Raw genomic sequence first — 14,266 nt, forward strand, 5'->3', positions numbered from 1 at the left:
GTCCTATGTTGTTAAGGTACTGAGTTTTAAAATCTGCACTTTAAAACTATGGGAAAGAATGTATACATTCGGTAAACACCATGTGTAAAAATGCTTACCTTTAATAGGGTAAATTTCTAAATATTTCTCCAAGTGTTGATGCACTGAAAGTTGGAAATGAAAGGAAGCTCAACTATTACTGATTCGCTCCTTTACAGAGAAAAATTGAGGCTCAAGTGGTCAATGACTTGCCCGTTGGCACAATGCACTTTCAGAGCAGAACTAGTACCAGGAGTCGATATTCTTCCCTGTGTCCCTCCTTCCACTCCTGCCCTGCCTCTCCGGCTATCTCTACACCGCTGTTATTGATCTTGTTTAAAAAGGCTTAAGTCATTGCGGCAGCTTCTCTTGTTGCGGAGCATGGGCTCTAGGCGCGCGGGCTTCAGTAGTTGTGGCTCACAGGCTCAGTAGTTGTGGCTCGCGGGCTCCAGAGCGCAGGCTCAGTAGCTGTGGCGCACGGGCTTAGTTGCTCCGCGGCAATGTGGGATTTTCCCGGACCAGGGCTTGAACCCGTGTCCCCTGCATTGGCAGGCGGATTCTTAACCACTGCACCACCAATGAGAGGCCCACGCACCGCAACAAAGAATGGCCACTGCTCGTTGCAGCTAGAGAAAGCCCGCGCACAGCAACGAAGACCCAACGCAGCCAAAAATAAATAAAATAAATAAATTTATATATATATATAAAAAAAGGCTTAAGTCAGACCATGTCAGTCTTCTGTTCAAAATCCTCCAGTGATTCCCCCTTTCACTCACAGGAAAAGCCAAAGACCTTAGGAGAGCATGTGAGACCCTGCATTATCTGATGCACACCTTTCACCCCGCCAGCACCACATAGGTGCTCTGCAATCTTATCTCCTATGAGGACTCTCCTCTTCTGTCACTCAGCTCCATAGTGTGTCCTCCCCAGCACACCAAGTACTGCTCACTTCAAGGTCATGGTGTATCTTTACCTTCGAACCCAGGTTTGAAAACTTACCACCCTGTTATTCCTACACATTAAAGACATCATGCTTCCATTAACTGAAACCTGAAGTCTCACTTCATGCTGAGTTATGCAGCTTTTAAAAATTAACTGGAGTGATGGTGACCTTCCGGAAAGGCGAGTGCACCTATCTGTCAGTGTGGTAGGGTGCCCAGTGGGCTCTGCACTGAGAGACACTGCCTGTGTTTCTATATCAGTGCAAAGGAAAAAAATCAGAATAAAGCAAAGTGAGCCCCATGCTCTCTGAGCCTGGGCAATGGTGGAGTTGCCAATGCCCGAGCCACACTGACCACTTCTCTTTACCATAATTTTCTTGGAAAATGTTGGAGACTTACACTGCTTTCTATTTCACGGAATTTTAGAGCTAGAAAAGACCTAAGGTATCATTTAGCCTAGTCCTCTGATTTCGAAGATGAGGACATAGAGAATCACAGAAGGTTAAGCAGATTGCTCCAAATCACACAACCACTGGCAAACTCTGTGGATGAGCGCCATAGCCACTCAGAGATTAGTTCTCACACGTACCCAACTGAGGTGGGATATTACAGGAAAGAGACACAGGAGGGATCAAAAGCATTGACAATTTGATGCTGTCGCCCAAAGTTTTAATAATTACAAGGGAAGAAGCTCACCTAGTTAGTCATGCCCATAAGCCTTTTTTGGTTTTCTTTCTTTGTTTCGTTTCTCTGCTTTTATGCAGAAGTTTTATATGTATTGACATTTAATCAAAGTCAAAATCTTAAAATACACACACACACACACACACGCGCACGCGCACACACACACACAACCTTCCTTGGACAAGAAGACATTGTCTTTAGGTTGCAATTAAGGAACTTATGCAATTAAAGAACTATGCCAACTATTGGGTAAATCTTTTTGGAGCTGCCTACATTACTGCAAGTCACACAATCCTAACTAAGATCAGCCCCAGGGTGGTGTGCGTGGAAACCCTGGGTGTAAATACATTATTAATGTCACGGGGTCAACCTGGTCTTCCAAACCCCTGGAGATTTAAACAGAAGCTTTACCAGTGGTACAGGGTAAAACCACAGACTAGGTAAGAGACAGAATGAGCTACGTGGCTTTTTCAACCTCAGGTCACAGGCTTGAGTCCAGTCTAGGCTGGTAATTGATAACTTATGACAGATGTTTGGTGACCTGTGTGGGAAGGGAGTCAGTTCAAGTTTTGTTTCCCTTTTCCTGAACAGGTGTGTTCACATCCATCCACAAAGATGTTTGCACTGTGGGAATCTCATCACCAAATCTTTCATAGAAAGGCTAAGAATTTAATGGGAATTAAATTGGGTTATCTTTTTATCCTCTTAAGGGTTAGTGCTGTCCTAATTTTTTCCAACCTCAAGCATCTTCCCTTTGCTCTCTGTACATAGTATTTTCTTTTTTTAAGGAATTCTTCTGAACAGTTTCAAACTGTTGGCTAAGAGTTCTTAGAACAGATGTGTTTTCCCTATCTAGAAATAGCCTGAGGACAGATGTCATTTTATTTAACTGTGTGATCCATTTGGATCAAAGGTGCTTTGGGATAAGAGGTTGGTTTGGAAACAGCTTCTTAGAATTTTTTTTTAAAAGTACAGAATTTAGTTACTCTTAAAGAGAAAGCCAGAATATTCAATATTTGAATATTTGGAAGGAATATTCTTTTCTCAAGAATTTTGTGACAATATATAAACCTTTAAGATCCTTTGTCATCATGCTTTATTTTCATATTAGTTTCAGCTTATTGGGTTCAGTTTTACAAGCAGATTAAATATAATGTCAACCGCAAGCAATCATGGTATTAGTTTAGATCAAATTTATTGACGGTTTTTTTTGTTTTTGTGCTACTACATATATGTATGATAGAATAATTAGCTCATATTTTTTGTCTTAAACAAATAATTATTTTTTACAGATTTTCTGTGATTTGAAATTTAGGCCTGTGGAACTGCACAACATTTTAAAATGAGTAAATGGATGAATTTAAAGTTAGTTGTATACAACATGCCCAGATAGAGTAAAATGAAAATTCACTAGGAAAAAGAGTCAAATTTTACTCCTTTTGGATGGTAATTCCCGAAAGCCACTGTGGCCATATGCATTGTCACCTAGTATCACAAAGACAAGCTGGGATAGAAAATGACATGATTTAGAAAAAGATGTTCTCGAACTTTTCTCATTATAACACATTACAGAATGGTCTCAATAAATAGCATTTCCAAAGATGATTTTAATTTCTAGACAGTGACCCAGTTTTTCAAAATGTCCTCAGTTCTGGCCACTTTGATATTATGATAGTTCAACATAATTGCAGACTTTCAGACTTTAAAAACAAAACAAAACAAAACAAAACGTCAATTGGCGAATACTACCAACAAATAAATTTAAATGTATTATAGTAATTGATAACATTTACGTACATGTTTATTTTACATAAGTATTATATATTATATACATAAATCTCTCTATATATTTAGTATATAAATGTAAAGATGAAAGAAGTCTGTTAAAAGGCAAATGCTACATAAACAAACTCCCAAAATTGGTCTTAGGTAAGAAGACAAATCAAGGAGCAAACATGCTTACAGATTTAGGAAGCTTTCTTTACCAACTACTGAGTTGATGTGATAGGACAAGGGTCTACTGCGGCCTGGGGTCTGAGAGGGAGGGAGCTGAGATCATTTCATTTATATATTCTCGCACCTGACCTCTAGCACATTTCATGATAAATGAACTGATGTCTGTTATGTTGTTTAATTCTGAAACCTTCCTTTAAACTTCTCTCTTCCCTGACCTCATCTGCTTCTTTTACAAAAATATTTTGTTGAGTAATACACTCTTTGTATCATGACATTACATGTTAATTTCAGAGCAACTTTGCCCAATTGCTCCCCTCCCAGATCCTGAGATTCTAAATCTGTGCTTTGAGCGATTGTTGCTGGTGGGCAAAAATATGTGCTTTCTTAGTTTTCAGTCTCAGTATATTTCCTTTGCAAATCCTACAATTTATTAACTCTATGGCAGAGTGACACAAACCATGCTCCAAAATAAACACACAAAAAGACCTACATTACTATAATATCCAGGTTGAGAAAAACTACTCTGAAAGCAAGGAAATGCTGAGGAAGCTTTTGCTGCTGTACTCATGGGTCAGCTGCTTTGTGCTTCATCATCGTCAGGCACGTGCTCTGAGAAACTCCAGACCTGGGGCGTTTTGCATAATGAGGTAGGTGGCAATGCCCTACGCCTAATGCCAAGAGGTGATGATCTAAAAATGAAGACGTTCTCTTCCTCCAGTTATACATTTTGATAAAAAATATATTCTAGGTTTATCTTTTTGAATGGAAGTAAACCCACAGACATAACATCAGTATAACTTTGCTCCCATAAGACTGCCATATAATTTTGGTGCAAACACTAACACTATCATGGAATTTCCATAAACTGTCATCCAATCTCATACGAGGGGGACTGTTAAATACTACAGAGTATAGTTAACTGTGGCCACGGGAGCTTGTAAGTCATTCTGAGGGCTGGGCACCTTTTCCTTTCCTTCCTCTTCTTTTCATGTTAGTGTAATAGATGATGATAACAGCTAATGCTTACAAAGTACTTCGGATTCATGTGAGATTGTACACGTAAAGTCGTAGGTGCAACCTTTTGTCACCTCTGTACTACAGATGAAGAAACCAAGCCTAGAGGTTAAATAACTTGTCCAGAGTCAAACAACCAGCACGTGGTATGAATGCAGTGACTAGCACCCAAGTCTGTACGCTTGACATTAGATCTAGGCCCTCAGCCTCCCCACTGTCCTGCGAGGCAGGACGAGCAGCACTGAGCATGTCTACACCAACCGTCACCCATCTCTGCTTCTTAAACGTGCTACCCAATCTTTTCTCCTGTGCAGTGGCTGCTGATCAAAAGCACAGTGCAGCACAGCACCGTGGTTGACAGCACAGCGTCCGACAACTGCCTTGCAAATCTGGCTCTGCTACTGGCTCTGTGGTGTTCTCTCGGGCAGTTTCCTTAACTTCTCAGTCTCTTCATCTGTGAAAGGGGATATGCACACCTGCCTCACAGGGTTACCAGAAGGATTACAGAGGTACTCTATGTAATGGCTTAGCAAAGTAAGTGCTTAAAAGAATGGTGGTTATGATTAGTAAGAGAGAAGACTAGAGTACAGTAAGTCCCCTACATATGAACCTTCAAGTTGCGAATTTTGAAAGATGCAAACATGCGTTCCATCAACGTCAGGTGTGAGTGAAATTGCAACTTGCCCTCCGTCTCCCATTGCTGACGATGCTTCAGCTCTACCATCTCCCACCTCCTCTCCCTCCTCCAGTCAGTAACTCTTCTTGCCTGTTCACTCCATGCCAGCCCCTGGATGCCATCTGTGGTACTGTACTGCTGTCCTTTTCAAGGTATTGTAGTGTAAATTAAAAATGTTTTCTTTATTTTTTGTGTTTGTTTTTTTACGTGTTGTTTGTGTGAAAAGTATTATAAACCAATTACAGTACAGTATATAGAGCCGATTGTGTTATTTGGGTACCTAGGCTAACTCTGTTGGACTTAAGAACAAATTTGACTTAATGAACGTGCTCTCGGAACAGGACTCGTTTGTACGTAGGGGACTTACCGTATTCTTGCTAACAACATGGCTGGCTTGAAGACTATCTTTAGTACTGGGAAAGAAAAGCTATTGACTGTCTCTAAAAGGGAGTACTGTGCTACCTTCTACTACTTAGAGGCAGTTTTGGGACACCTGTGATTTCCTTTTCATTAGATAATAGAGCCACTGGAAAGTCGTGCCAACTGATATCACCAGCAGCCCTTCTCTGTTCTCTTTCTAGTCAGATACAGAGAGGTGGTGGCTGCCATGTCCAGACAGATGCCTTTGAAAGATGGCAGTGACCTTCTCTAGGGTGCAGATTTCTTGTTTTTTCACTTGTTTTAAATGATTACCATAGGACTTCTGAGATTTATAGGCTCTATTTCCTTTGCCCTTCAAGTCTTAGATAAATATAAAGACATTCATGTAAAAGCTTTCCTCACCTCAGCTGTGAGTTACAGGACCTAAAATGTAGGAGAAAGCAGGTCTTTCTTTACTCAACTGGAGGGACCCTGCATACTGCAGTTTCGACTTCAGTAAAAAAAACATGATGCATGCTGGAGAGTACTTTATAGATTAAACCAGCTTATACTGGCATACACCATATCTATGTCCATTGACATTTATCAAAATGCTTTATCAGTAGAATTGCAAATGCCAAAATAAAAAAGTAAGAGCACCAGAAATGAAATTAACTTAACCAAATGAAATTACACTGAGATTATTTCATATGACCAAGGGACAAAAAAATTATTTCTCTGTGGACTTTTGTATTAGATTTAAAATGAGATTAGACTTATGTAAAAATTGAAAACAACATTTATCTCAGAGTACAGGGCATTCTGATGTAGGGTCAGCAACACTCAATAAAATAAAGTTGGGTTTAAGGCCACATCATTACTACCTTGATATATATATATAAAAAAAACACAGTAAAAAATTTTACTTGCGGATCTATATTTTAATGGTTTGGAACCAGAATTTTAAACTACCCCCAAAAGAAGGCATTTAAAAGTTTTTATCTGAGGAAAGACTCTTCAATTAACTTTCTACCACTTTTAGAATGAATTTATCTAATGGTTATTTCTACCACTACAGCAATTGTCTTTCAGATGACACTTAATAAATTCTAATGCAGTAGTTTGATAGGTCACAAACTTTAAAAATGTCACATATACAAAAAATTCCAGAATGGTGACTCTTCTATTGTAATATTTATCAAATATATTAAATATATTGCTGTTTTCTTTCAACCGAACACACACTTTCTTTTCGACCTGAAGCATGCTTTAAAGCAGAGTTCTAACAATTTTCCTGAGGAAGCATTTGATATGGGACCCAGTCACTGCCACATACATGTGTACGTGTGTGCACACATGCGTGCTATGTTTCCAACAACAGTTTTGAAAAGTAAGTTGCTTCTCATTTATGTTCTGACTCATTTCACTTGAAAAAAAATACGCTAACATTGCATGGGCTGCCATAAGATCACCAGTTAAAGACAGAGGAAAATGTAAAAGGAAGGGTCTCTGACAAACTTCAGAAAAGTAGGACATCAATCCCAATGGGATGATGAGCAATGGATTTCACTAAACTTTCGCTTCTCATTAAGTATGCATGTGATTTACAAGCATGTGAAATCAGAGGCTGCCCGGCCGGGTCCTGCCCCGGCACACGCTGCGTCCTCCTCCACATGCTCTTGTGGCTCCTGGGCACCTGGGCCACTGTCTCTCAAGAGCCCCGGCGTCAATGGGCTCAGCCACCCGGACAGTCAGCAGCTTTCAGCCTTACGTCCTCTCCTCCCGCGGTAAAAGGACTGCTTCGAAAAGCATCTTTTGAAATGAGGACCCAAGTAGATAGAGAGGGACAGGAGCCCAGGCACACTTGTTCCAATGATCGACAAGTCTTAGCTCTGTCTGCTGCGGGTGCGAGCCTCTTGGTCCTCTGACTGCCCCTGAGAACTGGGGTGCAGAGAACGGTGTGTGTCGGCTTCCCTGGGGGTCCACCCTGTAGGTGACAGGCGCAGGCTTGTCTTAACTGCCACACACATGCAAAGCTAAGGCTGACTTTCAGATCCTTGGTGGTCAGGGGAAGTCTGGTGAGATTAGACTAGAGTAACTTCTGGCGTAACAAGGGTTTTCAGATATAATAGCAAACTACATAGTTTAAGAACAGGAATGAGAACAATTTTGCCAACTAGCTGAATACCAAATTCCCAAAAGGAACAAAAATAGGAAAACGTAATAGGTAAAGCAATTGTCCAATTAGAATGAATTGTTGAGATTTTTTTTTTTTTGCGGTACGCGGGCCTCTCACTGCTGTGGCCTCTCCTGTTGCGGAGCACAGGCTCCGGACGCGCAGGCTCAGCGGCCATGGCTCATGGGCCCAGCCGCTCCGCGTCATGTGGGATCTTCCCGGACCGGGGCACGAATCCGTGTCCCCTGCATCGGCAGGCGGACTCTCAACCACTGCACCACCAGGGAAGCCCAAATGTTGAGATTTTTAAGTGTCATTTTCCGAAACTTTCTATCAAGAATCTTACAATGCTGACAGAGTTAACTACTCATCTCCTCACTCAGAGTGGACAAGTAATATGTGTAGGTCAGGTAAATGACAGAAGGTACAGGACAATGACAACTGGTGTCCAACCATTTGCTCTCAGTGGTCATTTCAGTAATATGACTTGGCCATGGATGGGCAGAGAAAATGTGTCTCATTCCTTATTCAACTGATCCAGGGGTCTGGCTCAGTCTAGACCAGTGCTTCTGAAATTACCTGTAAACGCTTTAAAAATGTACCAATGCCTGAGTCCTAACTCTAGATATTCTGATTTAATTTGGGCAGCAGAATTTTCTAAAGCTCCCAGGCGGTTCTACTCTGCAGCCATTTTTGGAAACCACTGGTCTATCATCCTCAAGGACTTCAAGTAGATGAGGCTGGTTCTAGTACTTCCAGAAGTTCTGACTAGTAATTCAGATATAAGCTCAATTTAAAGATTTCAAATCACCAGGATCCTGGAATTTCCCTCTTTGGGAAAAACAATATCAACAACAAACAAGGTATAAGCCCTCCCCCCGACACTAGACACACAAAATGAAGATTTTAAAGTTTGCTCACCAGTTGGACACTTGAGCCATTCTTCATAGCATCAGTATGAGTGGTCAGCTTGTACAGTGCACTAGCACCAAAGATCTAGCAAACCACTGTCTAGTTTTAAAACCTATTTTTGACTTACTCTTGGCAATTTCACAAAGCTCGGTCTTCTAGGATTTGAGCTGTTGTGAATGGAATCACCTCTTCCTAAATGGCAGTTTAAATTCATATGGCACAGAGTTTATTCCATTAATCCAACTCCATAATTTATTTCCTTTAGCAGAAAGAAGTCAATTCTTTAGCGGGTGCTTTGCACTTTTGCACCTAACTTTTGCTCGGTGAAACTTAGTTACACTCACAGGGTACTGAAATCTCCTACAATCAGGGTGTTAGATAAAAACCAGATGCCATATTTTTAGCTTCAGTCAGGACCCATTTAGGGAGGAGTTTTCCAAGTTCCCCAAATGACTGGCTCTTTGCTGGTGGTATCAGAATCAGGGCTGGTAGAGATTGAAGGAGATCAACCAAGTCTAGCTTTTTGCCACAAAAAGGCCAGTCCTTAACCAGGTGACAGATATCCTTGTCAATTCTTAATTGACAATTAGCAGAAAAGTAATTCCAAATTCCCTAAAGCCAGCACTAGCTTTTAGAAACTCTTATAATCAAGAGTTCCTCTTTATGTCTGATTTAATATACTGATCGTTACTTAATATCATGGGGAGATCATCTGTGGTTTGTCCTGTATTTATTTCAAACATACCAAGGTTGGGTTTCATATACATTATTAATTCTGTGATTTGAAAATTGCAGTCAATACTTTGGTCTGTTAAAACGCTTTATTCCCTCTCTTAGGATTTTTAAAACTAAAAGACTAGAGAAGTGATATGCATAATAATTTATGAAAATTCCTATTTGCATTATTAATGCAAAATGATCATTGACGAACACAGAATACACTAACTGTACCCTAACATGAACAACTAACTATTCACATACCAAGAAGCCTGAAAAATGACTGTGAAGTAACTGTGATAATGTTTTCACTTCAGAAGTCTCTGAGGGGCATACCACAAAAGTCAATGGCATATTCCTAATCAACTCATGACTGTGCTCTGGCATCCGCCCCATCAAACCAACAGTAGCCACTTCTAACACTTCCAATCTGTGACTTGTGACAGGAGTTCCTTGGAGACTGAGATAAAGGCCAGTTGTTGTATAAGCTACTCGAAGCGACAAGGATGTGGTCTTGTTACTCCCTTATCAGTATACACTCAAATATCCATGTGATAGATTCCTATCTTATTGATATCGCTAGTGCCAAATACTAAGGGAATCCAAAATATGCACTTTGAAATATGTCTTTAATGTAGAAATATGTATTCTATCAATACGTATGGAGAAGAATGGATTTCGAAGTTTATTTTAAGCCCCAGGAGCCCTGCAGCTCTCCTAGGAAAGGAAGGCCATGAAGGGTTCTGCAGAATTCCTAGAGGCCTGCAGAATCATGGCACTGTCATACCCCAGTTTGTATAATTTTCCTGCATGATGAGGTGTCTCAAAGTCAGAGAAGATACACTTTCATTCATATCCCAATGAATGGGTGTAAATGAAGAGGGCGTCTGACGTAACTCTAGTTAGAAGCAGGGCATTCTTTAGGCAGTTAAACTGAAGTAGAAACAAGAACATCAGTTTTTTCCTTCTTACAACAAAATTTTCAAGTATTCTGAGCCCATTTCTTTCACCTACATTTTATCATACACAGATTTTTAATACCAACATTTTAAGTAAAATAGTATTTGAAAACTATGTATTATTCTCTCAAATACCCAAAGATATATTAAATTTTAGAGCAAATTGGCAATGTGTATTGTGGCATATGTCCTTCAACTCAGTAATGCTCTTTTTATCAGTGAATTTTAAAGTAATCATCCACGATCAGGTTAAATAATATATACAAGAATGATAGATAACATTATTTACAATGATAAAAGGAAAATAGTGGGGGTCTTCCTAAATATCTCATAATAAGGAAATGGAACACTCAAAAAAACTAAGTTTTTGAGAAAAGTTTCCAAATCTGGTAACATATCCATGACATACTGTTAGGTGAAAAAAGAAGGCTAAAAAGATGTATATATGGTTTGATTTCAATTTTATTTTAACACTTCTTAGGAAAAAAGCTATAAGAAAACATGTTCTTCTGTTTCCACATTTATTAATATGGACCTGTGTTACTTTTGTAGTCAGGAAAAATTCATTTAATTTTAATATAAAAACTGGAAGAAAGTATATCAAAATGTTAATAGTGATATTCTTTAACTGATGGGATTATAGGTGATGATTTTTAAAATACTTCACTTTCTCCAATTTTTTATTTTATAGAGAGCATGTTTAACTTTCAAGGTAAGTAAAAGACTTGTAGTGAGTAATGCACTTGCTGCTGCATCTTTATTCCTTCCTCATGAGGTACCACTTGCAATGAGTTATCAGAACACATTTCAGAATGTATTTATTGAACTCTGATGTGCAAAACACTAATGCTTTGTTTTAAGAGACTTTGGAATATTTGCTGTGAATTGTAATGAAAAATTTTATTGGGAGAAAGTTGAAACTACTGATTTAAACAGCTTTTCCAAATGATCTGTGTCTTGGTGCCAAAGTCCTTTTCCTTAAAGGACCACAAGTACCATAAAATACTTCTCTTATGCAGTATGTCTTGGTGATGCTGTCACAACATGGCCTTGAGGCTGGGTGGTCCCAACAATAGGTATTCTCTGTGCTCTAACTGAGTCACCCTAATTATTTCATGTGGTAGATATTGAATAGATAGATGTCGAATATATTTATATTTTTTTCTGATTTGTTTCTGCTGGTTTTGATGTTCTTACCTTTGAATAGAGCTTAACAAAGCAAAGAGGAGCTTATTTCGATATGAGTAGCAGAGTATAAATCCTCCTTTGATTTTTTTTTCCAGTTTAGAAAAAGATAACCAGTTCTTCCCCAATCATACTTAGTTCGTTTCATTCTGAAACGGTCATGAGCTGTTAAATGTCTTAATTTAGAATGCCACAATTTGCCTTATAGCTTAGTACTCCTAATACTGTACTGTGTTACTCTCTTGTGAAATAAACTTGACAATAATTTTATTTATATACCTACTAGATTACTTTAACATGAGAATTCAAATTGGAGAAGTGGGAAAGAAGGCAATAGATGGGCTTATATATTATAAAGGTGGCTAATTATAGATAAAAATATCTGACTTACCTGTAAAAATATTGTACAAGGAAATTACAGTATAAGTAGCATTTTTTATGACACAGACTCGAACACAGATGCGGTAAAAGAATGATTTGCAATTGCCAAAGTAACCCAAAGACCTCTTTGTTTCTGCTAGCAAATGCTGATATACAATTCTAATGCCTGTTAAACAATATTTAAACAAATACTTTATAAAACCAATAATTATTTTAAGTATGTAAATTACATAGGGAAACCATGTCAAAAATATCAATCTGATTGCACTGCTTAATAGTCACCAAATAACATTAAAAATTTAATGTCATTGTCCCGATTTAGTTGCCATAATTATTGTTCCCTTATGTTGTCTCCTTATTTTCTCCTATATTATTTCTTTTATTACAAAGAAATACCTTTAGTGAGAACACTAAAATAAAATTAACATAGCCAGAGCAAAGATAAATAAAATTTAAAAAGCCAACCTTTATTCCACTTTGAACAAGTTTGTGAATGTCCAAATAAGGCTCCTTGAAAATTTCTCCTTCAGGGGTAAGTATCTTCACGTAACCTTCTTTTTCCAGAATGAAGAGACGGTGTGAGCCATCCCCACTATGCAGGGCGCTGACGGGCTGGCGCAGCCCACTCACAACCTCCTGAATACAGAAGCAGTTGTGTTTGTGCTTTCTAAACAAATTAAAGAAAACCAGTAAGCTTTTCTTGAGATGAAGGAGGTAAGGGATGCACTTAGCATCCTTTTCAAAATATATTTCCTCTAGGAATCAACGGTTTTGATAATCACGAAGGGCTGCTAACCCAAGGTCACACTCTGATTCTTTTAAATTCTTTTCAATGAAAAGAAAAAAAAAAACAATACAAAAAAGCCTTCTATTAGGAAGTAAAGGAGAGAATCAAAACACATACGTATTTTAAAATTTCACAAGCTCACTATCTCATCTTTCAGTGACTAATTAAAACTGACTTTACTCACAATAATTAAACCTTACAGAAAGGCACTCAGAGAGGAAGTTCTAAGATCTATTTCTAAAACTCTGATTTGCTACTAATAATTGTGCTGAATGTTTCCACGGTGCCATAAGCTAACAACTATCATAGAATTCAAGTTTAAAGCTATACTCATAAAATTCCCATGAATCAGAGAGAAGCCAAGCTCATAACAGAAGATTACTAGTCTCAGCATTAAAAGCAGTTAAGCGAATATGACTTTAGAGAAGCAAACTACCAAAAAGAAAACAAAAAGCGTCTGGAGGATATAGCTGCCGGACATGAGCATAGCCAGTTGACTCATTGTTAAAACCACAAGCCTTGTCGGGTTTTTTCTTTTCTTTTCTTTCTTTTTTTTTTTTTTTTTTAAGATTAAAGAACATTTATCTTTATGAACCTGCTGATCTCTTCCACTTTGTCGTATTCTTCCATCTGGTCCAAGTAGTTAGATGCTGGTCCTCTGATTTGTTTTCTTGGAAAATCTGGGAAGCACAAGCCACCATCTTTTCTTGCATAGTAAAAGCAAAACTCATCAGCAGTAGTTTGAAGGAAACCTTTAAAAATGTAAAAGGACACCTTAGAAATATTTAGTGTCATGGTAAAAACAGAGCACTTGAAAGACAAAATATAGGTAAAGAATTTTTTAGGAACTATATGAATATTCTAGGGAAATATATAGACAAAAAAACAAAAGGTAAGAAGAACATATTTTTTGGCTTGGGATTTCCATTTCTTTTTTAACCAAAATTTAAAAATTGCAGTAAAAGTGAAATGATATTGTGTTGGATGTCTTAAAAGGCTCCTATGAAACAGAACTGATACGAACACAGCATTAATCTTGTTATTGCATTGACTCTATTTTCAAGCCTCCCTGGTTACCATATGTTGTACTTTCAAGCTCATCTGATTACTATTCAGCACTTTTTTCCCCACGGTACTATTCCTAAGAAGAACAAATTGCGATCAGGAAAGAGATAGACCATCGGGAGGCAGTTTGGGTCATTTTACAATTCTTATTGTATTGTCACTCAAATATGATTAAATAATAAATCTAGTTACTATCCCAAGGTCATTCATTATATGCTACAGTAAATGACTGACTCCCTGCAATGATCAAGCAATGAACTGATGCCAGTAACAGAGGCTCTATATTCAAATGTGTTGGTGCCTTTTTTCTTGCTCACTTACTGGAGGCAATGATTATTTTATAATACAAAAATTTTCTTTAAGATATCCTTTCAATATTCTCAAGCAGAATAGCTGACATACTACCCCTCAATGAAAAAAATATTAAAACAAGCC

The 14,266-nt window shown here is 38.3% G+C and overlaps 1 protein-coding gene across 1 annotated transcript in view; it reads right to left on the bottom strand.

Annotated features, from left to right (window-relative positions):
- The window catches only part of HHIP (hedgehog interacting protein), an 88,927-nt gene that overhangs the window by 62,626 nt on the left and 12,035 nt on the right, over nucleotides 1–14,266 (bottom strand). The window contains exons 3-4 of the mRNA XM_022599660.2: nucleotides 13,362–13,518; nucleotides 12,445–12,646 (exon numbers count right to left, since the gene is read on the bottom strand). Coding sequence (XP_022455368.1) covers nucleotides 12,445–12,646; nucleotides 13,362–13,518 — 359 coding nt within the window. The remainder of the gene's footprint in view (nucleotides 1–12,444; nucleotides 12,647–13,361; nucleotides 13,519–14,266) is intronic.

The sequence above is a fragment of the Delphinapterus leucas genome, chromosome 5, assembly GCF_059928025.1.
Source record: "Delphinapterus leucas isolate spDelLeu-1000000601 "Yukka" chromosome 5, BTC_Dleu_Yukka2, whole genome shotgun sequence".
NCBI lineage: Eukaryota > Metazoa > Chordata > Mammalia > Artiodactyla > Monodontidae > Delphinapterus > Delphinapterus leucas.